We start from the raw sequence: 23449 nt of genomic DNA, 5'->3' as shown, positions 1-23449 counted from the left end.
AGTGTTTTAAATAAGCATTAGCCAGTGTGCTCTAGTTTTGTACCCAAACACGATAAGTATTAAACATTTTGTTCCGTCGAAGGAACTTAAAACCCTGTTATCTGCAAAAGACAAAATGTTATTTATGTGCATGTTGATGAACCGGGGGGAAAATATCCTCATGTGCAGTCAAGAGAAGGTATATGGAGATCTTTGGTAGTACACTAACAACTTTTAAAAAATGTCTTCTTTACTCAATACAGTAGCTCTACAGGTCATAAACCACTTTTTTTTTGTTACATCCACATCCCCACCTCCACATGCACAGGTTCCATTGGGAAAAGCAGTTGTCAGTGCTCCACATTTCAGCAGTGGAGACTTGGTTTACTCTTTTCCACAAATCAAATGAGCAGAAAACTGATCACAGTACTTAAAAGATGCACTATATTTTTTTCCTAAGGATTACAGGATACTGTAGTTAACACTTTTTTGTCGTTCTTTCTCAGAATAGGTGAGCACGAGCCTTTAAAAAGAAAACACCCACCTTCATAAATTAGAACTTCCAGGTAAACTTTCCCACATATGCAAATATGCAGCTGGGTTTCACCTGGAACTACTTTTGTGCCAGAACTTTAGGAGGAATAAATTCCACTTATAGCTCCAGGAGATATTTGTGATTAATTTTAAGATTTAGCAGGGTACCGTAGAGCACGCCTATAATCCCAGTTACCTGGGAGGCTGAGGCAAGAGGATCACAAGTTCTAGAACAGCCTTGGTAACCAACAGGACCAAGAGGAGAAGAATCCTTGACAAAAGCCAGGAGGCTCAAAATCTGGCATGAAAAAAAGGGGTGTCTCCTTGATGACATCACAAATCTGCATCAAAGATTTCTGCAACCAGGAACCACCTCAGGTTAGTTACATCAGTCACCTTAGGTTATTCTTCTTTTACAATTAGGAGTCCCAAGTTATAAAGCAACACACAAGCATGGTGAAGTAAAGAAGAAAAGGGTGGAATTTAATCTTTATTTACAGGACACTGTAAGATATGAAATTCCACATAGAAATAAGAAACCCATTTAGAGGACAAGTTTCATACAGTATGTACAGTTTGGAACTGTTCAAGTATAGTTTTGTTGTAAAAAGTGCTACAATAACAAACCACATTTAAAAAGAGCTCTTAGTAGAGAAACAGTAAGACAAACTTATACCGAACATAGTACACAACAAACTTTATGCCTCAGCTGTACAGCCTAGAAGTTAAAGGTCCCAGGAGTCCCATCTTGAACTTGGAAGGTATAGCCCTCAGAGGTAGTTTCTGGCACAACATTTTGATCTTCCTCTTCCTGGAAAGATTTAAAAACAACAATACTATAAACCACAAACATGGCACACTTCTAAGCAATAGCCTGTCTAGCAGTCTGCCATTTATTCTTTTGTTTCTGTGGTACTGGGGTTGAACCCAGGGGTGCTCTGCCATTGAGCTATATCCCCAGTCCTTTTCATTTGTATTTTGAGGCAGGGTCTCACTAAGTTGCCCAGGCTGGCCTTGAACTTGCAATCCTGCCTCAGCCTCCTAGGGATCTGGGATTACAGGTGTGTACCACCACACTGAGCAAATCAGTGTGCATTTATTCCTAAGATCTTCATCTGTATATTTCACCTTTATTCGTGCACCATATTCTAGTATCTGACATAGGGAGGAAGAGAAAGAGGGCTGCTAACACTTGGTCAATTTATTAGTGCCTAAGAAAAGGTTCTGAATGGGTTAAGGAATGCTACTACAATGACAGAAAAGTTGAATTTTTTCTTCTCCACCTATCACTTTTCAGTAGGAAAGGAAGCAACACTTATTAATCAACACACAGAACAATCCTAAACTTAGCCCACTTCTCCATCAACTTCCACAGACATCCATAAACTTAGCCTTGGGAACTCTAAGATGTCCCCAAGGCTGTTCATTAAAGTAAACTAGTGAATTTAATCTCTTGGGTTAAATACCACCATCAGGTCAAATGTTAGAGGAGCAAATAAATACAGTAAATCCTACAAACACTGATAAGTTTGCTCTATTTAACAAGAACACAGGACTCATTTTAAAAAGTACAAAGGCAAAAATTTCATGAGCTTGACTTTACATGTGTATTTTCCAAGTTATTAATATTACCATCCATTACTCACCTCTACTGAAAAATACTTCTCAATCAAGTTTAATGAGGCCTTGTACACAGACTCATTTTCGTGGTTCTGTAGAGCTTCAATTTTGTCCAAACCTCCACATTCTTCAATCATTATACTCAGTTTCTCAGTTTCACCTAGTTTCTCAGCAGCCTAAAAAAAAATTTCCAAGCTTACTTGCCTGTACTCTGAATGTTGTTTCAATGACAAAGACATTCATATTTTCATATTAATATGCAGCAGACAAAAATAAATCCTTAACAGTTGCTTCAATAACCCTTGATAATTTTATGTCCATTTTACATTTTCTTGAAATTTTCATGGTGATCAAATCTCTTAGCAACTATTTATTATAGTTGTCAACCACAGAGATCTTAGAGATCTTAGATCTCAACCTTTTCCACGCATCAAAATCACATAGGTAATTAGTAAAGCAACACTACATTCAAGTTCAATTGGTCTGCCCTGGAAACAGAATTATTCCTCTGTAAAAACATCTTAGATAATCTCAAAGTATAGTGAAGGTGAAGAATCACTGACTATGGGCAAACATGGCTTATGATGTGCTAAAAATACATTTCTCTGGACTATTTATTTATATTAGTAAGAATTTATTAAGTAGGGGCTGGGGAGATAGCTCAGTCGATAGAGTGCTTGCCTTTTAAGCACAAGGTCCTGGGTTCGATCCCCAGCACCCCCCCAAAAAAAAAGAATTTATTAAGTATAAGAATTGTATGGAATTTAGAGTGGTTACTAGGGATTGAACTCAAGGTGCTACTACTGAACTACATCCCTAGCCCCTTTACAAAATTTCTGAATATCTTACCAAGCTGTCCAAGCTGGCCTCAAACTTGGAAATCCTCTTGCCTCAGCCTCCTTCCAAGTAGCTGGGTAGGGCATACCACCATATCAGGTGAAAATTATATTTTTTTAAAAGGCCTCAATTTTTAGGAGATACATAAATATACAGATGACATAACTGATTTGCCTCAAAATAATTTTGGGGTTTTAGATGAGGGGAGTAGGAATACTCCACATCTGACAGTAACACTAGCATTCCTCATTCCAGACTGCACTCTATATGTAAAAATCTCCAGAATCCGAAGTGTAGAAGTCGATGAGTAGGACTTATCAACCACCAATCACTATGACAAACTGTCAGATGCTGGCATGCTTGGTTAAATTAGAGATGGAATCAAAAGAAAAATAATTAGATAAATGAGTCATTCAAATTTAATTTCACCAAAATTTGGTATGGGTAATCTCCACTGAAGGACCTGACTTTAAGACACATACATCATCCACTTCCCATCTCCTTTGTATCACTTGTAATCCCATTGGATCTTTTATCAGGTGTGGTCCAGCTGGGTACGGTGGTGCACATGTGTAGTCCCAGCTATTCAAAAGGATGAAGTAGGAGGATGGCTTAAGCCTAGGAATTCAAGAGTAGCACTGGCAAGAGACCCCATTCTTCAAAAAAGAGAATGTGGTCCCACATCAACAGACTTCCTGATTCAGATTCTATGGCCTACTGAGTATACACAGCTGCCCCCATCAAGTCTAAATAGTAAAATGATTATGACCAAATGAAAATTGAAACAAATGCCACCTTGTTAGGACTTACCTGAAAGATATTTGAAATGGCATCCAGAATAACCAGAATAATTTTGGTATCTTTCGCAGTTAAGAGGTTCATCAATGGTTCTATTATGCCACAATGAACAAGGTATACAATCTGTTCAACTGTCCCACCACTTGTATAATTGGTCACAGCCCATACAGCTTCCTTTTGTGTCTTAAAGTCTGCCTGATAAGCATAAGAAAATGGTTTTGCTTCAGAAAAGTCATACAAATGATATCCCAAAGGTACTATCTCACAAGAAAAATGACTAAAACTACCCAACTGGTTTTATCCAACCTTGAATGAAAGGGGTTAATAGCTATTATGCACTATACAACAATGTCCTTTAAGAATCTTGCTGGGGGGGGGCTTGCCTAGCATGTATGAGGCACTGGGTTTGATCCTCACTACAACATAAAAATAAACAAGTAAAAATAAAAGTATTTGGTCCATCTACAAATAAAGAAAAAAATTAAAGAATCTTGTTGGACATGGTGGGGCACACCCACAATTCCAACAACTTTGGAGGCTGAGGCAGGAGGATCACAAGTTAAAGGCCAGCCATAGCAACTTAGTGTGACCCTATGTCCCCAGTTAAAAAAAAAAAAAAAAAAGAGCCAGCGGGGCAAAGCACCTCTGGGTTCAATCCCTAGTACTGGAAAAAAATCTTACCAGGCAAGCCTCCCCATAAATACCAACAGTCATCTGATTAAATCCTAAGATTTTGTTACCTTAGAGAGCACACCAACAAGAAATGGGACTAATCCATGATTGACAACTTGCTGTATCTGGTCCTGTCGTCCAGCTGTGATGTTTGACATTGTCCATGTAGCTTCCTTCTGAATATTAGTTTTGGGGTTAGTTAGCAGGCTTGGAAAGACTGCAAGTGCACCTGCATCTATCACAACTTGAGTCTGTTCATCTGTTCCAGTCACAATATTCCCTATGGCTCGTAAAGCAGGAGTCTGAAAAGAAAAAAAAAAAAAAATTATGCTGATGGTTACAGCTTTTACTTTTTCTAGCATTGTCCAAAAGTTCTCTATCCTAAAAGTTTTGACAAGCAAGAGGCCCATCATTGCCTGAAAATAAATAATATTTCAACATTATCAATCAATTATCCTACTTTTATTCTGTAATCTAATGATTAACTTACCACAATTGGCAATTCAGAAGCTCCCAGAAGCTTCACAAGTTGGGGCACAACTCCTGTTTTCACAACCATTTCAATGCGTTCATTTGGACCATCAGTAAGGTAGGAAATAGCCCAGCAGGTATCAGCTAGTACTTCTGGATCATCATGATGCAGGAGACGAACTAAAGTGGGAAGAATTTGCTCAACAGCATCTAATGGGGGTGCAGGATTCTTGTTGCGACAAAGGTTTGAAAGTGTCCAGGTGAGATTACGTAAGTAACCACACTAGGGAAAAAGAAAAAAGTAATGATGGCCTGTCCTACTAAGGTAGGAGAAATCAGAATAAAAACACAAGTAGCTTTACTTATGTTAGTAACTTACTGCTAAAGTTGACATATCAGGAACTGCAAGAAGAGCCAGCAGTGGGTCCACTGCACCATATTTGATAACCAAGTCTCGGAAAACTGAACCATCACCTGAAAACAAAAGCAAGATTAGGGCTGGGGTTGTGGCTCAGTGGTAGAGTGCTTGCCTCAAGTGCGTGGGGCACTGGGTTCGATCCTCAGTACCACATAAATAAATAAAATATAGGTATTGTATCCATCTACAACTAAAAGAATTTTTTAAAAAAAGATTAATTGCATTTACTTGTCCAGCACCATCATTGTTCAGTGACTGAATACACCATCAGAAATTCCCTAACTTACTTAGATGCCTCTTTGGTGCCTTTTTTAGATGCCTCTCTCATCCATAATAAGGGCCTAAAGCAAGATTAAAACGTGACACAAAGGTCACTATTAATTGTAACACAGCCGTTTTCCCACCTCATTATGATTAGATACATTCAGTCAAAAGAATTTTAAGTGAGCATACCTGCAATGTTTCCTAGAGCCCACACGGCTTGTTCACTGATGTGAGCGTGTGGAGATGCCAAGAGAGAAATGAATGCTGGGATAGCACCTCCGTCCACCACAGCCTTGGTCTGTTCTGATGTTCCAGAAGCTATGTTAGTGAGAGCCCATGCAGACTCAAACTGAATGGGACTACAATCAGTTCTGCCCAAAAAGGACACAAATTTCGGAATCAAACCAGCCCGGATTATGTTGTCTATGGGGGGCTGTTTCTCCCGAGAAAGCAATTTCCTAAGAAGATAAAAAGAGAAACAAAAGTTGAAGGGGATTAACAGAAGACATTTATGAGAAAACCAATTTAAAATGGTTGAACGTTTAGAACTTTAGACAATCTTTTAAATGGAGCACTACATGCTGAAGACAATGTGACAAGCTGCTGAAGAGATGACATACAGTGCTATATACTTGGGACAGCTAACTACCTTTTTTCCCAAAACCGAAAATATTGACTGTAACGTAGATTGCTTTCCTTTGCATCCTCACAAAAATCTATTATATTCTTTGACTTAAAGTGCCACTTTGACAAAAAATTTGTTTTTAAAGTATACCAAAAAATTAATAGTAATTATCACTCAGGGTGAAACTTTAGGGAACTATACAAAAGTATAGTTTAAAATGTCACCTACAGAAAAAACTTTTTTTTTTTTTTTTTTTTTTTTTCCCTTTGAGACAGGGTCTAACTAAGTTGCTGAGGCTTGAATTTGATTCTCCTGCCTCAGTCTCCTGAAGTGCTAGGATTAGAGATGTGTGCCACCACACCTGGTTTCACCTCAGGAGATATTCTAAATAAGCCTAAGGCTGGCTTAAACTTACCCACACCATCTGTCTGTTCTTCCCAGCCAAAAAATTCTAATAGGTCTAATTTTGTAGGTTGCCCATGCTAGAGAACATAAGACTTACCTAGCAGCTTGAGTAGCTTGGAGTTGGCTTTCCAAATTGTTGCTGTTTATGCCTTTGACAATGTCATCAACAGACCAATTTACAGTGCCCTGAAAGAAAAGTGGAAATTTACAAATTATTTTTAAGACCAAATATAAACAAAATAATCCATGTTTGCCATTGTTTAGACACTTAGATTTTTAGTCAGTTACTAAAAGTTTAGCCCTACATTTAACTTTGCCTGCTAAATGTAAAACAGTTTTGGTGTTTCACTGGAGTCTCAAGTTATTTAAGCACTCTGTCAATAAAAAAGGCAGATTTGGATGCCTTCAAAAATTTAAGAGCAGCGGCTAGGGTTGTGGCTCAGGGATGGAGCACTTCCTAGCATGCATGAGGTACTGGGTTTGATTTTCAGCACCACACATAAATAAATGAATAAGATAAAGGTTTATCAATATTAAATTTTTTTTTTTTTTAATTTAGAGCAGACAGGTTATTACTACATTGATCTCAATCACTTGCATACAGATATGCTTTGCGGGAGAAAGAGACAGGAGTTATAGGCAATGTAATGGGTATTTTCATAACTAAGCATGTAACGTATATAATTTCCAAGTTCGAGTTCTACAAACATAAAAGTTGTACGCTGAGTCACAGCAGAAGGATTTGAGAACCAATACTTCCATTAATTAAAAAATAAGACAGTGTCAGCTGGGCACCACTGCTCCCGCCAGTAATCCCAGTGGCTCAAGAGGTTGAGGCCCTAAGCAACTTAGCAAGTCTCAAAATAAAATTTTTTAAAAAGGGTTGGGGATGTGGCTCAGTGGTTAAGTGCCCCTGGGTTCAATCCCAGGTACCAAAACCCAAAATGAGTGTCCCTTTCTCTAGGAGCTCACAACTTAACAGTAAATGTGACAGGAAGACAAATATAAGTGTTACAGGCCAGGCACAGTGACATACACCTATAATCCCAGCAGCTCGGGAGGCTAAGGCAGGAGGATCATGAGTTCAAAGTCAGCCTCAGCAACTTAGTGAGGACCTAAGCAACTCAGTGAGACCCTGTCTCTAAATAAAATACCCAAAAAAGGGCTGGGGAGGGGACTCAGTGGTTAAGTGCCCCTGAGTTCAATCCCTGGTACAAAAAATAAATGAACGAATCAACGAATAAATATTTCTAGACAACATTCATTCTGTATTTTCTGTAGAAACAGGAACTATAGAATCCTGAGAATGGTGTGTCTCCTGTTAGGAGATAGTATTTGAGTAATAGTACCCTAGAAAAAGTACACAGGAGTCAGGAGTGGTGTTGCACACCTGTAATCACAACTACTCAGGGGACTGAGGGAGGAGGATCACAAAGTGGTGACCAGCCTCAGCAACTTAGTGAGACCCTGTCTCAAAAACTTAAAAGATCTGGGGTATAGCTCAGGGAAGAGTACCTATAGGTTAAATACAATATCAACAAACAAAGAAAAAAGCTCACAGGAGGGGCTGGAGGTACAGTTCAGTGGTAGAGCTCATGCCTAGAACACATAAAGCCCTGAATTACATCCCCAGAACTGGGAAAGGGGGGAAAAAAAAAAAAAAAAACAGCATTCAATGGGGATAAAATAGAGGTAAATGTAAGTGCTAAAGGAGAGCATAATGTGGAGGGAAAAAAAAAAAAAAATGTAGGCCTGTGCCCAGTATTTTTTAAGATGAAAGGGATACATCTAAAGATCTAAACTGGGTCTAATTTATTGAGGTCCTTCATATAGAGTACTGATTTAGAGCAGAGAGAACATGCCTGAAACAGTAATGAGACATCACTTAATGCTGGGGATACAGTCTGAGAAATGGCGTTGTTTGGTGATTTTTATCCTTGTACAAACATCGCAGGATGTACTTACACAAACCTGGACAGTACAGTCTACTACACTCCTGGGCTATAGGTATATGAACTACTGCTCCTGGGCTACAAACCCGTACAGCATGTTATTGTACCTACAGGCAATTCTAGCACAATGTCAAGTATTTGTGTATCCAGACATATTTAAATGTAAAAAAGGTATAGTAGAAATACAGTAAAAAGATTTCTTTTTTTTTTTTTTTTTTTGGGTGCTGGGGATCGAACCCAGGGCCTTGTGCTTACAAGGCAAGCACTCTACCGACTGAGCTATCTCCCCAGCCCCGTAAAAAGATTTCTTAATCCTCATTTTATTAGTTCTTTTTCATCTTGAACTTTGTATACTTTTTAAATTAAAAACTAAGATATGAGTGTACACATCAGCCTAGGCCGGTACAGGGTTAGCACTACATGTGTCACCCTCTTCCACCTCCCCATCTCAGCCCACCAGAGGTCTACAGAGGCAGTACTGCACATGAATCTGGCACTTCCTATAACAGTGCCTTCTGAAACACCTCCTGAAGGATCTGCCTCAAGCTCTTTTTAAGAAGGAATCATTCTTTTTAGAAATGTGCCCATGGTGGTTTGCTTTTGTTGTTTTCATCACAGTTTTGCTTATTAAGGAGAAAATGTACTATGAACATATTCTATTCATGAAAATACTTTTGATTGAACCTGGTGACACTGAGCTACATCCCCACACCTTTTCATTTTTGGGGGGGCAGGTTCTAGATAAGTTGCTCAAACTATCCCTGAATTTGTGATCCTCCTGCCTCAGTCTCCCAAATAGCTAGGATTACAGGCAGGCAGTCCCATGCTCAGCTTAAATATTTTAAAAAGCTTGTTGAGGCTACAAAACCTTCTGTTCAACCCTTCACTTCTTGAGGAGTTTTTTCTTTTCCTGCAGTTTTCTTTTTCTCTTGTCTCTTCTTTAGCTATGCATTCCTATTCCAGTTCCATTATAATCCTATGGGAACACCATATTTGCAGTCTGTATTTAAAGTAAACAGTGTGGCACACAACCGTAGTTTTGGAAAATTTTAAGAAAAGAGTATATGACACGGAATACAGGGAATAAGATAAATTAGGACATTACCATAAATATTTCAGGAGGAAAAAGACTTGAACACTGGTGGTAAAGAATACTAAAAAAATAAAAAATAAAAAAAAATAGAGTACATCAAAAATATCTGAATTAAGTTGCAAAGTGGTTAGTTCTGAACACAGTTAACACTGATTGAAACAGTTAGGTCAAGGTACCAGCTAGCAGCTAGAAATGCAGGGAACCTGCAGCAAGGTCAGAACCCAAAGACTTTGGAATCAGCTTCAGTAGATTATAGAGGATGAGTAGAAAAGAAGACAATAAGAACTGCTAATTGGGAACAGAAAATAATCTTCACTGATTGATAGTCAAAACCATAATACTATGGAATATTATTTAAATTTCCAAGAAACATTCATACTGATTTTCTGGATTTACCATAATTCATAAACTAAACTATATTTACCTGGTTGTTGCGGTTTTCCTGTAGTGGCGAAGTAGCATCATCAGGAAAGGAGCTTACATTTCTCCTTTTCAGCATTTGATCATCCTTCTTAGCCTTCCTCAGCTCCACATTAACTTCTATTCGGCGCCGCCTCATTTCCTTGAGAAAAGATAATGGATCATTTCACCTACCACATCAATTTTTGTTGCCAAGTAAGGGCATTTTAATTAAAAAAAAAAAAAAAATCCTTCTAAGTCTTCCCTCCTTCTCAAGTATCCTCTCATTTGAAAAGTACTACAGAAAAACAACAGAAGGTACTCACTGTACTGTCTTTTCCCTTGTTCTTGAATCTGTTAAGCCGGGCAGCTGGTGAATTAGCATTCTCATTGGTGGACATGGTTATGAGACAAAGGGAGAAAGCTAAAAGATGGGAGAGAAAAAACTTCCCTTTTATCATTTTGCTTTGTCAATAATGAAACCAAATAAGAATAGAATTATCAAGCAAAAATTGAATCCACCTCTATACTAAGAAGAAACTTCAAGTTTTCCAGTGCTATGGATACAGTTTTAATCAAAGGATAATTGTCTCCTGCTCTCTAAAAGGAAACTGTGCATCAGAAACATAATTCAAGCCATACAAATTTAAAATCTCCTGTAACCACATGAAAACAAAAAGCAAAATTAATTTTGATATTTTAACAACACATCCATCCAAAATATTTTTCAACATGGTATCAATATAAAAAATTGGGATTTTTACTTTTTTTTTTTTTTTTTACACATTTTGGAAATCCAGTGTGTATTTCACATAGCACACAGTGTGTCTTACACAGAATACTGCTATTTCATTTTGAACTAGTCACTTTTTAAATGCTCAGAAGCCACAAGCTCTGGTCACCACATCATTGGCACTCTAGAGTCCATTATAGTTAATGGAACACAAAGTAGGGGAACCTGGTTCACTTAAAAAAAAAAAATGTCCTTAGGGCACTAAATCCAGATCCTCTGAAGGCACTCCCTGCCTTACTGTCTTTTAAAATGACCAAAATGAGCCCACTGTCCAGTCTTGAAAGTTAAATAAAAATCAGTGCATCTTGCCAACACTGCAAACTTGTGACACTGGGCTGCATCTTCAGCATCTCACACACATTTTCATTTTCAAAGATTTCCAGTGAATGTATCCAATTAGAATGACATCAATTGTGCGTCAGACTGTCACTTAAAAGCATACTCCAGAAGATGACAAAAGCCAAAGCCCTCCTCACAATTTGCTATTTTTAATTCCATTATGCTCTTTCACTGTGCTGTGACACTGTGACACAGTCTACCTAGGGCCTATGTGTTGGTGAGAGCCCTCCCCAACTGCCACCTCTACCCTCATCTCCAGCCTCTCTGCCCTTGTGTCCCCGGCCCCTTCCCCGAGAAGATACAGCGGGGAATGGGTGGAGAGGCCAGGGACACCGTGCCCACCCTGGGACATTCGCCCTCGGTTCTGTCTCCTGGATTCTCCGGGCCGCGACGCGCTGCGGTTGGCAGCGCCTAGGTCCCGAGAGCCCCCACCCCGCATTGCGAAATTAACCCGCCTGGTCAACGACCGACGCCCCAAGGCCGCGTCAACCTGGGAGGCCAAGGCCAGGCCCAGCGTAAACCCCGGGCCTCCCTCCCGCCGTCCACAAGCCGAGGGCCGCCCGCTGGCCAACCGTTCGCTCGGACACCGGCTGTGGTCCGAGTCTGTACCTGCACAGCGGGCTCAGGCTTCCACAGGAGGCGGCTCGCAGGTTGCGGATCAGCTGCCCTCGAAACGTCCACCGCGGCTCAGCCCAGAGACGGTGTGCCTCGTGCAGCCGGCCGGCGCGATTTAAATTTCCCGGTGACTCCGCACTCCGATTGGCTGGTTCGAGCCTAAGCTGTGCACCCATTGGTGGATTTGAAAAACACGTTAGGCGGGGAGTGGGGGGGCGGGATAGGGCCTAGAAGAAGGGGAGCACAACATCGCGAGATGAGGGAGTGGCCCGGCGATCCCAGAGCACTTTGCAGGCTGGAGTGGGCGGACTCCAGGACCCGGCATGCAGCGCGAAGGGGCGGTTCACAGCCCCTTCTGGCCCCAGCTTAGGGGTGCTCCGCGTTTCTGCGGTGTTGTGGTCCTGTTTCTTCTTTCTGCGCTGCTGCCTTAAATAATACAAAATGATCCTAAAACTCATTATATTAAAGAAAAATCAATATTGCAAATATTGATTTGCACTTTTTTCTCATAGGAAGGGACTTGGCAGGAGTTTCTGGACGCGGTGGAGCAGATTTGTTGCATTTTTCAGTTTCGATTTTTTTTTTTTTTTTTTTTGTGCATGAGAACATGTAGAAGCTACAAATTTGGTAACAAAATTTATATTACGCCTCTTTCTCCAAACTCTTTTTTAACTTTACAGTTTAAGATAATTTCAAATACAGAATCGCAAAATCTTACCTAGATTTGCCAAATATTTTGTCACGTTTGCTATTTCGATGTAGACATGTGTATACGTGCATACATATATCTGATTTTTATACATCTTTGAGCCTTTTCAGTGTTTCAGAAATATGTCCCTTTACCCCTGAACATTTCAAAATGTGTCAAGGCGGGTGGGAGACATTCCCTTATATAATCACACAGCAAATCATCAAAGTTTTGCCATGTATTTCTTTTTAAAATACATCAAAGGTGGTTTTGAGCATCTGAATCACGGGTCGTTTTTGTTTTCATTCTGCAGTTTTCCTGTGTCCCAAAAAGGGAGTTTTGTAGGAAAATTATATTGGTTTATTTTTTACTACAAGTAAATTCAAACTGAACTTTGTCCTCCCTTGCAGGCATTCATGCCAGCCTCACTTGGTGTGCCCCTGCCAAGGAGCTCATAGGGGGTTGCTCTTACTAGCACTTGGCATAATCCCATCCCCCTAAATGGAAGAATGTGGAAAGAATTCATCCCTAAGCCAATCACTGCAAAGCATTTTCTTGGCTACTGTGAATGGTTCAGGGGCAGGCACATGACCTAAATTCATCCATTTGGGAAGCCTATCCCTTTTGTTTAGTGGTTGAAGGAAAGCAGGCACTGTTCTTTAAAACAAGAATGCGAGTCCTTAGAAATCAAGTAAGAAAATTTGTAGAAAAATCTGGAGAGCTCTGACCAACAGTCTGCCCTATGTCTGAAGGTCGCAGTGATACTTTTGAAGGTTTGCACACTTATATGATCCAATGCATTTCCTGTATTGTTAAATTGGTTTCTCTTTTGCTTGAGAAGATGTTCCCAGAAGTATTCTGAGCTGGGCATGGGTGGTACACACCTGTAATTCCAGTAGCTTGGGAGGCAGAGGCAGGAGGATTACAAGTTCAAAGCCAGCCTTAGTGAGACACTGTTTCAAAAAAATTAAAATTTAAAAAAGGGCTGGGGATGTAACTTAGTAGTAAAGCACCCCTGGGTATGATCCCCAGGACAAAAAAAAAAAAAAAAGTATTCTGAGTAGTAAATTAATTAATATATTTGTCACATTTCTCTGAGGTAGAACTATCATCTCAACAGATGAGAAGACAATCTTGAGTGCTTAAGTAATTGCCTAGGCTTACGTGGCCAAAATATGACAGAGACAGGATTTGGACCCAGACATTATATTTCCATGATCCTTGTTCTCAATCTCAATTCTGTACTGCACCTTGAAAATGACCTGAAACAGAAGTATAATGTGAAAGTTGCAGTTGAAGAAAAGATAGTGTTGTTCTGAGGAACCATACTCTACCACTCCCGGTGTTGTAGTTTAGATGGAAATACAGGAAGGGCCTTATCTGGCCTAGGCCAATGGGAACATTCCATTCCCCAAACACAGAAATTGGTACGGTGGTTGTGATGGTGTGGTTTGACTATGGCTTGACAGTATCTCCAATGGAAGCCTGGTCCCCAGTGTGGCAGAGTTTGAGAGACTGTGGAATCTTCAAGAAATGTGGCCTAATGGGAGGTAGTTAGGTCATTGGAGGCTTGCCTCAGAAGGGACTAGTGTCATATGCATGGGACTTGCGTCAGTTCCTGAGAGAGTGGGTTGTTATAAAAAGAGCAAGTCTGCTGACATAGTGGCACATGCCTGTAGTCCCAGCTACTTATAGGCTAAGGTAGGAGGATTGCAAGATGGAGACCAGCCTGGGCAATTTGGCAAGATCCTGTCTCAAAAATAAAAATATGTGGGTTGGGGCTTTAGCTCGGTGGCAGAGCGCTTACCTGGCATATGTGAGGCACTGGGTTCGATCCTTAGCACCACATAAAAATAAATATATAAAATAAAGGCATTCTGTTCATCTACAACTGCAAAAAAATTTAAAATAAATAAAAATAAAAAGAGGGTCTGTGGTGGTAGCTCAGTGGTAGAGCGCTTGCCTAGCATGTGTGAGGCAGTGGGTTCAATCCTCAGCACCACATAAAAAATAAATAACTAAATAAAATAGAGGTATTGTGTCCATCTACACCAAAATAAAATAAAATAAAATAAAAAGATGTAACTCAGTGGTAAAGGACCCCTGGGTTCAATCCCCAAAACCACTAAATAAATAAATTGAATTAAATTAAATAAACTTGGCCCTGAATGTCTCTTGCCTCCTATCTCACCTTGTGATATTTCTATTGTTCCTTCTCAAAAGTGCTTCTGCCATGATGCCATATGCCAAGTTGTGATGTAGCCAAGATGGCCCTTGTCAGAGCTGAACAGGTGCCAACATCATGCTCTTTGGCCCTCCAAATCTATTAAGCTAAATAAACCTCTTTTCTTCATGCAATAGCTAAAACCTTGTATTTTGTTATAGCAACGTAAAATAGTCCAAGACAGTGATAAAGATGTAACAATGAGAACAAATGTTTACTGAAACCTTTGACAGTAAGATGTTCTTCCACTGGACTGTGTGCTGTCATGATGTGAACCTGAGAATGGAACTGTTCCAGAGAAGCAAATCCAAAAGGTGGATCCTAGAGACAAAGCTGAATCAGCTCAAGCCTGAAGCCGGTTGTATTCGTGAACTCTGATTACACCTCAATAAATCCTCTTTTCACTAAGCCAAATAAAGCTGACTTGCATTGGAAGGATTCCTTAAGTGAGATTTTAATCCCCTCACCAACTCCACTAGAATGGAAGTTCAATGAGAGCAAGAGTTTTGATCTATTTTGTCCACTACTACATTGCCAACACTTGGAACAGTGTCTGGCATGTGGTAGGTAGACAATAAATATTCATTAGATGAATGAATGATACAGGTGCTTCTGAGACTTCAGTTAAGCTGAAATTTAACTTATGTAGGTCTGAATTTCTAAGATGCTATCAGGAGATTTAAAACTGAGAATAGATGGCATAAACAGTAGTTTTTTAAATTATCTAACAGAGAGTAAGTACAAGTATATCCATAAAAAGGCCAACCGAGCCATAATTCAATGGATTGGATGGCTTATATGATTGGTAAGACACATGGCCGGAGCTGGGGAGATAGCTCAGTTGGTAGAGGGCTTGCCTCCCATGCACAAGGCCCTGGGTTCAAGACACATGGCCAAGGACATTCAAACACTGAGACCTAACCATAGATCTAACCATATCTGGAATCAGAATACCTTTGGTACTACCATTTAATGAGCCCAGGTATTCTTTGTATGTTCCAGATAAACCATCTTAAGTTTCTGTCCCAAGTGGAAGATTTCTAACTAATGACTAATAATGATCCTGTTACTTGCACCCAAGAGTTCTAGTATTTCCATAGTCTGCTGAACTGCCGCAACAAAATATCACAGGCCAAGAGATTTAAAGAACAGAAAGTTATTTTCTTAAAGTTGCAAAAGCTTTCTGGTATCTCCTCTTATTAGGGCACTTACCCAATGTGAGGGTCCTACCTTCAGAACCCCAGCTAGCCCTAATTACCCTGCAAAGGCCCCCCATCTCCAAATATTATACTGGGGCTCAGGGCTTCAACTTATGAGTTGGGCTGGGGGAGATAAACATTTAGTCCATAACATCCATTCAGATTTTCTGTCTTATAAACCTGAATATTGAGCAGAAACATGCAGAGAAATAATGGGACTAGAGCTGAGCTGTCAGAAAGCAGCAGCCTAGAGAAAGACAGGGTCCACGTGCTGCTGAGGTTGACGTCCTTTGGTTTCTGCCTTCCTTCTAGGCCTTCTTGTTAACTCATCTTTCAGTTCTGTGAATTACACATTTTTCAAATTCCCTTTCTGAGTCAGAAATTGCTAATTCTCCACCGAAGCTCACATTCCACTCTCGATTTGGAATAATCATTGTTGGAAAGTGACTGCCTAGCCAGTGACTCTATTTCTCAGTCTCCTTAGATCTGGTGGGACCATTCATCTAGTTCACATGAACATGATGTTTGTCTTCTGAATCTTAGGAAGTGATTGTGTCTTTATCTCCTTTTTCTTGGCTTGAAGCAGATAAGATGACCACACTGGGGCCATATGTAGAAGATGTTGGAGCTGCATATGGAAGGATTCTGGGTCCCTGTATCACCTGCCACTCAGAAACTCCTATCCTAGGTTTTCCATGAAAGAGGGGGGGAAAGTCTATTGTGAAAAGTCACAGATATATTGTAGGGTTTATCTTTTATAGCAGCTAGAGTGACTCTAAGTAACACAGTTCAAAGTTGGCTTTTGTCGTTAGTAACCCAAATCCCCAAATTGAATGAAGAATTAGTACTGGGATTAAGAAGTTGGCAAAAGACTCACAGAGAAAAAGAGGCATTTTGAACTGTTTAGATCAGGACTGAGATGGAATGAAAGGTGGGGATTTCATCGATATTCGGATGTGGGAGATGGCAGTCCTTGGAACGCTTTAGTGCAAATGACCTACTTGAGCTATCAGTCACTGAAAGGGAAGTGCTGGGGACAGAACAGTTGTAGCGATAAACACATTTAAAGGGGTTGAGGAAAGCAGAGGGGGGCTCAGCTGGCATGCTCATGTTGAATGGTTTCCAGTGACTTTTCCCCTCTTGGGAACATATGGTAATGTCTAGGGAAATTTTTGGTTGTAACTTGAGAGGTGGATGCCACTGGTATCCAGTGACTAGAAGCCAATGGTGTTGCTTAACATCTTACAGACGCACTGAACAACCCCTGACAAGAAAGAATTGTTCAGACTGTGGCCAAGAAACCCTGAATTAGCTGACACGAACTAAGAAAACTCAAATTCAGAATTTTTGCCTCAAGGAACTGAGAGTCATTTGCTCTTCAGCCATAAAGTTGGATGGACACAACAGCACTCCATGATGAATTAGAAGCAGGGAAGGAGGGAGAAGAAAATTATATGAGCAAGAGATTGACGTTTCCAGCTGCCCCCTTCTTACCTTAATAGACATTCGGGTCATACAATGACCACTTCAGTGGGCAAGACAAAGACACGTCCGCATGATGTGTTGGCATTAGCTGAAGAAGATTGCTCCCAGTTGATGGACTTAGGTGGAGGTGATCCTGAAGAGGAGTAAACACTAAAACCCTGATGGGCAGAACTTTGAACAGCACCCTTTCTATACACCACTTTCCTAAAAGGACAGATAGCTTGAGGGGAGGATCTACACTAGAGCACTAAAAACCAGCTTGGCTAGCTGGTTGGCAGAATGGACATTAACTGTTTACACTGCCCAGCAGATAATTACTCTTCTGCCATAAGAGTAATTCCTGAGTTTCCTGAGGGAACCAGTGCTCACTCAAATCAGTCCATGTGATTGGGCAAGGTGAACTTCGCCCCAGGATGGACTCCAACTGGCATAAGTCAAGGAGAGTAATCCTACAGTAAATCACAGTGGTTGATTCAGAGCCTGTGACAATCTGGATAAATAGAGCTGGACATGGGATTTCTCAGACAAATAAGAGACAGATGCCCCCCTCTACAACTGAGAATTATGATAATATATGGGAAGTCTGGAACTGTTGTAAATCTCCCCTTATGAGGAAAGAACCTGCTTGAGAGTGGAACAATATATCTGTATAGAATAAGAAACAAGAGAATAACCAGATTCTGGTGACACTTTTAAACCCCTGATCAAGACACACCTGAAGGAAAACCTATTTTTAGATTTAGTTGTATAAGTTGGTAAATTCGTGTTTGAGTCAGTTCTTTCTCTGCTGTGACCAAAAGACCTGACAAGAACAATCTTAGAAGAGGAAAAGTTTATTTGCAATCACGGTTTCAGAGGTCTCGGTCCACAGTCGGCCAACATCTGTGCCCTAGATGAGGCAGAACATCAAGGCAGCAGGTGTGACAGAGGGCAGAAGGACGTGATGGAGGAAAGTAGCTCAGAACATGACAATCAGGAAGTGGAGAGAGTGAGTCCTACCCACCAGGGAAAAAATATAAACCCCAAAACATGCCCCCAGTGATCTACCTCCTGAAGCCACACTCCACCTGCCTGCAGTTACCACCCAGTTAATTCATCCAAGTGGATCCCTGTGTTGATTAGGTTTCTTCCATAACCCAATCATCGCACCTCTAGACTTTCTTGCATTGCCTGACACATGAGATTTTGGGGGACACTTCATATTTAAGCCATAACAATTCTCTATTGCTTTAAGCCAATTTCGGATTGGATTTTCTACCTCTGGCAACTGAAAGACAGTCTCAGACTTACAGTGGTTCACTTCATGACTTTGTAGCTTTAACACGGTACCAAAAGCAAAAGGCATTCAGTAGAAACTTTACTTGCACATTTGAATTTTGATCTTTTCCTAGGGTGAGGTCAACTTTCCATTACATCACAAATGCCGGATAATCAACTTAGAAGGGGGAAAGGTTTACTTGACTCAGCTTCAGGCCATGTCTGCTTGACCTCATCACCTTTAGGCCTGTGGTAGGGACAGCATGTCATGACAGGAGCACATGTTGGAGGAAGCTACTCACTTCATGGTAACTGGGAATCCAAACAAGAGAGGAAGGGGCAGGGTCCCCTTGAGGTCATGCCCCCAGCAATATAACCTCCTCCCATAAGGCCCCACCTCTTTAAGGTTCCAGCACCTCCCAAACTGCCATAGTTAGTGGACCAAGCCTTTAACACACAGGCCTTTGGGGGACATTTCAGTGCCTAACACTAGCGCCTGAGCTATTGATAAGCATTATGATACTTTCTCACAATGCTGGGCACTGCAGGAAGCCGTAGCTTCCAGTCAGCCACGTGACCCCATCAACAAACTCTGTAGTGTCCTGTGGCCAGCATGGTGTTGGATGTTGTGTTTTGTGTTTTTGCATCCATCGTTGCTTCCAGTGTCCATTTGGGTGGGTACATGAGATAGTTAACACTCTCTTATCAAATGGACTTTTGTTGGATGATTTCACCCAACAGTCAGTCGCTTTGTTCTGAGCAAGTTTAAGGTACATTAGGTATACTAATGCATTTTCCACTTACAATCTTTTCAATCTGTGACGGGTTCATCAGGATATAACCCCATCATTAGGCTGAGGACCGTCTACAGTCCTGGATTCAGAGGAGTATGGTGGGAGTACTGATGACACAGGTGCTTTGGGGAAGGGGCACGTGTCTGGGTCTCTTGGAATGAATTTAGAAGGCATATGTATGTAAGTTACATGAATAGTCACTCAAAGTCTCCACTGCGGAACAAGCTCTTAATATCCATGTGGCCATTGCTGATCTCTTTTGTGGATGTCTATCATCTCCTTGCCTCGGCAGGCCAGAGCTTGATTAATGAGATCATAAAATACATGGCCAAGGCGGCAGAGACAAAGGGTCAGGAACATGCACCTCCTGCCACTGAGACTGGTCTGGCTACCTCTCCTGCTGGGTGTCCACCCAGTCCTGTTCTTGACTTCACACCTTGAAGGGATGACTCAATGACTTAGGGGTCAGGACACTTACAATGGATCCCTTCCCTTATGGATGAGGCAGGAGAGACACTGAGTTGGACTGGATCATGTTTACTTTCTGGTGTGTCACTCTGCTGCCAGCACATCTGCAGGTCTTTTGTGTATGTGTGTGTGTGTGTGTGTGAGTTACTGGGGATTGAACTCAAGGACACTTTACCACATCCTCAGCCCTTTGCAATTTTTATTTGAGATAGGGTCTCCCTAGGTTGCCCAGGCTGGACTTAAACTTGCTATCCTCCTGCCTCACCCTCCCAGATCAACCTGGCTTCTGCAAGTGTTACTCTCACAGATCTTCACACAACATTTCTCCAACCAAGATACCTCACAGTGAAATTAGGAAATTGCAAATTAAAACAATGGAATACCAGCTAGGCACAGTGGTGCACGCCAGTAATCCTAGCTACTCAGGAGGCTGAGGCAAGGGGACTGCAAATTTGAGGCCAGTCATGGCAAAGTAGCAAGGATCTATCTCAAAATAAACAAAATAAAAGGGATGGGGATATAGCTCTGTGATAGAACACCTGCCTAGCACCTGTGAGGCCCTGGGCTCAATCCCCAGTACCACACATAATAATAATAAAAAGAAGAAGAAGAAGAAGAAAAAGAAGAAGAAGAAGAAGAAGAAGACGACGACATGATTACATACCATGAGAGACTAGAATAGCTAAAATCCAAAACACCAATAACGCACAAATGCTGGTGAGTATGTGGACCAACAGGAACTCTCATTGCTGGTGAGAATGAATCATGATGTTTGTCATTTACCCAAAATTAGCCAAAAACTTTTGTCTACCCCAAAAGTTGCACACAAATGTGCAGCTTAATTGCCAAAATTTGAAAGCCACCCAGATGTTCTTCAATAGATGAATAAACTGTAGTATATCCATAAAATGGAATATTATTGGACTGGGGATGTAGCTTAGTCGGTAGAGTGCCTGCCTCGCACGCATAAGGCCCTGGGTTCAATGGGTTCAATTCCCAGCACCACCAAAAAAAAAAAAAAAAAAAGGAATATTATTCAATGATAAAGCACAAAAAGACAAGAAGTAACCTTAAATGTAGATAGCTGAGTGAAAGAAGCCAATCTGCAAAGCCTACACCTACATACTCATGATTCCAACTACAGTATGTGAAACTTTCTAGAAAAGGCCAAAAGGCAAAACTATGCAGACTGTATGGGAGGCTGAGGCAGGAGGATCACAAATTCATCAACTTGGCAAGACCCTAAGACACTTAGGAAGATCCTGTCTCAAAACAAGAAGGACTAGGGATGTGGCTCAGTGGTTGAGTGCCCCTGGGTTTAATCCCAGGTACCAAAACAAAAATAACTATGGAGACTACAAAAGGATTAATGTAGTTGGAAAGGGATTGTGAGGGAGGGAGGAAAGAACAGGTAAAATGCAGAGTCTTTTTAAGGCAGTGAAACTGTTCTGTATGGTACTGTACCCATGCATTGTCTAACCCATGCATTATTTTCTAATATACATTTGGAATATGCTGGACTATGAGTTGTGCAGATCTTCCAAGTGTTCACAAACCACACTGTACATCAAAAAATGATACTCACAGGCTGGGGTTGTAGCTCAGTGGTAGAGCACTTGCCTAGCACGTGTGAGGCACTAGATTTGATTCTTAGCACTACATACAAATAAATAAATTAAGTAAAGGTATTGTGCTCATCTACGACTAATAAAAATCTTTTTTAAAAAAATCACACTCATTATACAACCTATGTCATCAGGAAAATGTTTATTTGAAAACTGCCAAGCTCCTGGTGGTGCACACAAAGTATCAATGTTTAAAATGTTTTCTTGAAAGTTTGTTTCATTCACAACAAAGAGTGTCTATTATTTTCTTGGAGTGACATGCTTATTCTTTTCACTTTCTAAAAAATACCTAGAAAATGCCCGAGTTCAAACAATCATACTTCCCTTTAACAAATCAGCTAGTTCGGCCTACACTCCAACATCCCACTAATGTTTTCGAGACAACCATCATATTTTAGGATGGGGTAGAAGAGGTTTATGAATACTTTCCAGTTTCTTAAACATATGTGCTTGAGAGTTAAGACTTAATACAATTAATCATTCTTTTTTTTTAATTTTAGTTGTCAATGGACCTTTATTTTTTTTTACTTATATGTGGTGCTGAGAATCGAACCCAGCACCTGCTAAGCAAACACTTTATCACTGAGCTATAACCCCAACCCCAAATAATTATTCTTATAGCTTCACCTACCACATTGCTAAGTGAAGTTGTTTTTCCCCTCTTCCCATGTCATGAAGGTGAAGAGTTTGACTACTAGTAGCCCACTGCCTCAATTTGCTGTGCCAGTTTTTCACATTATTGCTTCTGCCACATCATCAATACAAATGTCAACCAACGAATAACGCCCTAGCTTTCATGAAAAGCAATTCCTGAACGTCCCATGGGTTCACAGGCCACAGGTAATAAGAAGAGTGACATACCATACACAAAAAAAGTAAAAATATACACAAAAATGTCAATAGTGTTTAACTCCAAATGATAGAACTAGGGCTCCGTTCAATTTTTTATTATTTTTTTTAAGTTGCAAAGGACAAATATTACTCGTCCAAGAAGAAAACAAGTATTTTTAAATTCTACAAATGCAGCATCTACATGCAGCAAGCGTAGAGATATTGTGCATGGAATCAGGAAGTCTCTAAATTCTTATCCAAGATCTAGTTTTAAAATGAAGAGAAAAACCTTTCATCTGGAGGCAAAGAGGAGACGATGAGAAAAACGGATCTAGGTAAGTGGTGCGTGAGAAAGGGCAGATTAACTTTAAGTTCTGTTGGGGTGAAAAAGTCTGTTCGCCCTGGAATCGGCCAACGGTCCCCAGCACAGTCCCCAGTATATAGCAGATTAATAAATTCATCTTTGTTGAGTAAAAGCAGGAAAGAAAGGGAGAAGGCGGCGAGCTTCAGGAAGTTTAGGGCTGGGGCTCGTGTAAAGCGGAGGACCTGAAGATCTGCGAGTGCTTCCTTGCAGACGGCATTGAGGACCGTCTTTCATTGCATAGTACCAGGGGACATTGGGAAATGCAAACGCCGGGGCCTGCCCAGGACAAATGAATTCGAATACAGGAGAGAAGGGCAGGCATTGGGATTTTGCTTAGAGTTCACTGTGGCGCCTAGCGTACAGCCACTGTTCAGAACCTTTCACGAAAAAACTCAACGGAAAGGAGACCGCTCAGCTGCGGTCCGCGTGCAGCACACGAAGTTCCCGCAGTTAGGGAACTCAAACTCAGGCGCGCCGAGCGGTGAGTGACAGCTACGAGCCGAGAGCGGCGGCTAAGGGTCGACTGCGCAGGCGCATGCGATGCCAGGACGACAGCTCAGGAGGGCGCAGGCGCGCGTTGCAGCCGCTGGGGGCAGCCTCAAATCACACGCCATCCTTACGCAAGACGTTGGTGCGCGGGGGCGGTACCGCGATGATGGCATCACGTAAGGAGAAGGTGTGAGAACCCGGATTCTGTGGT

The 23449-nt window shown here is 41.0% G+C and overlaps 1 protein-coding gene and 1 non-coding gene across 2 annotated transcripts; one reads left to right on the top strand and one right to left on the bottom strand.

Moving 5' to 3' along the window:
• Window positions 1-975: 975 nt before the first annotated feature.
• Window positions 976-11925, bottom strand: Kpna2 (karyopherin subunit alpha 2). The gene is made up of 11 exons (XM_047545154.1): window positions 11809-11925; window positions 10394-10491; window positions 10093-10230; window positions 6721-6809; window positions 5783-6051; window positions 5291-5385; window positions 4931-5194; window positions 4509-4742; window positions 3781-3963; window positions 2160-2309; window positions 976-1324 (listed from the first exon to the last, which is right to left on the bottom strand). The coding sequence occupies exons 2-11, from the start codon at window positions 10466-10468 to the stop codon at window positions 1232-1234; spliced, it is 1590 nt and encodes a 529-aa protein (XP_047401110.1). The 5' UTR covers window positions 10469-10491; window positions 11809-11925; the 3' UTR covers window positions 976-1231.
• Window positions 2784-2858, top strand: Trnak-uuu (transfer RNA lysine (anticodon UUU)). The gene has a single exon. It is a non-coding gene; the product is annotated as a tRNA-Lys (tRNA).
• Window positions 11926-23449: the final 11524 nt, after the last annotated feature.

The sequence above is a fragment of the Sciurus carolinensis genome, chromosome 3 (genome assembly GCF_902686445.1).
Source record: "Sciurus carolinensis chromosome 3, mSciCar1.2, whole genome shotgun sequence".
In the NCBI taxonomy this organism is placed as follows: domain Eukaryota; kingdom Metazoa; phylum Chordata; class Mammalia; order Rodentia; family Sciuridae; genus Sciurus; species Sciurus carolinensis.
Note: the sequence above shows the minus strand (reverse complement) of the source record. Positions and strands in the feature narration are given on the sequence as shown.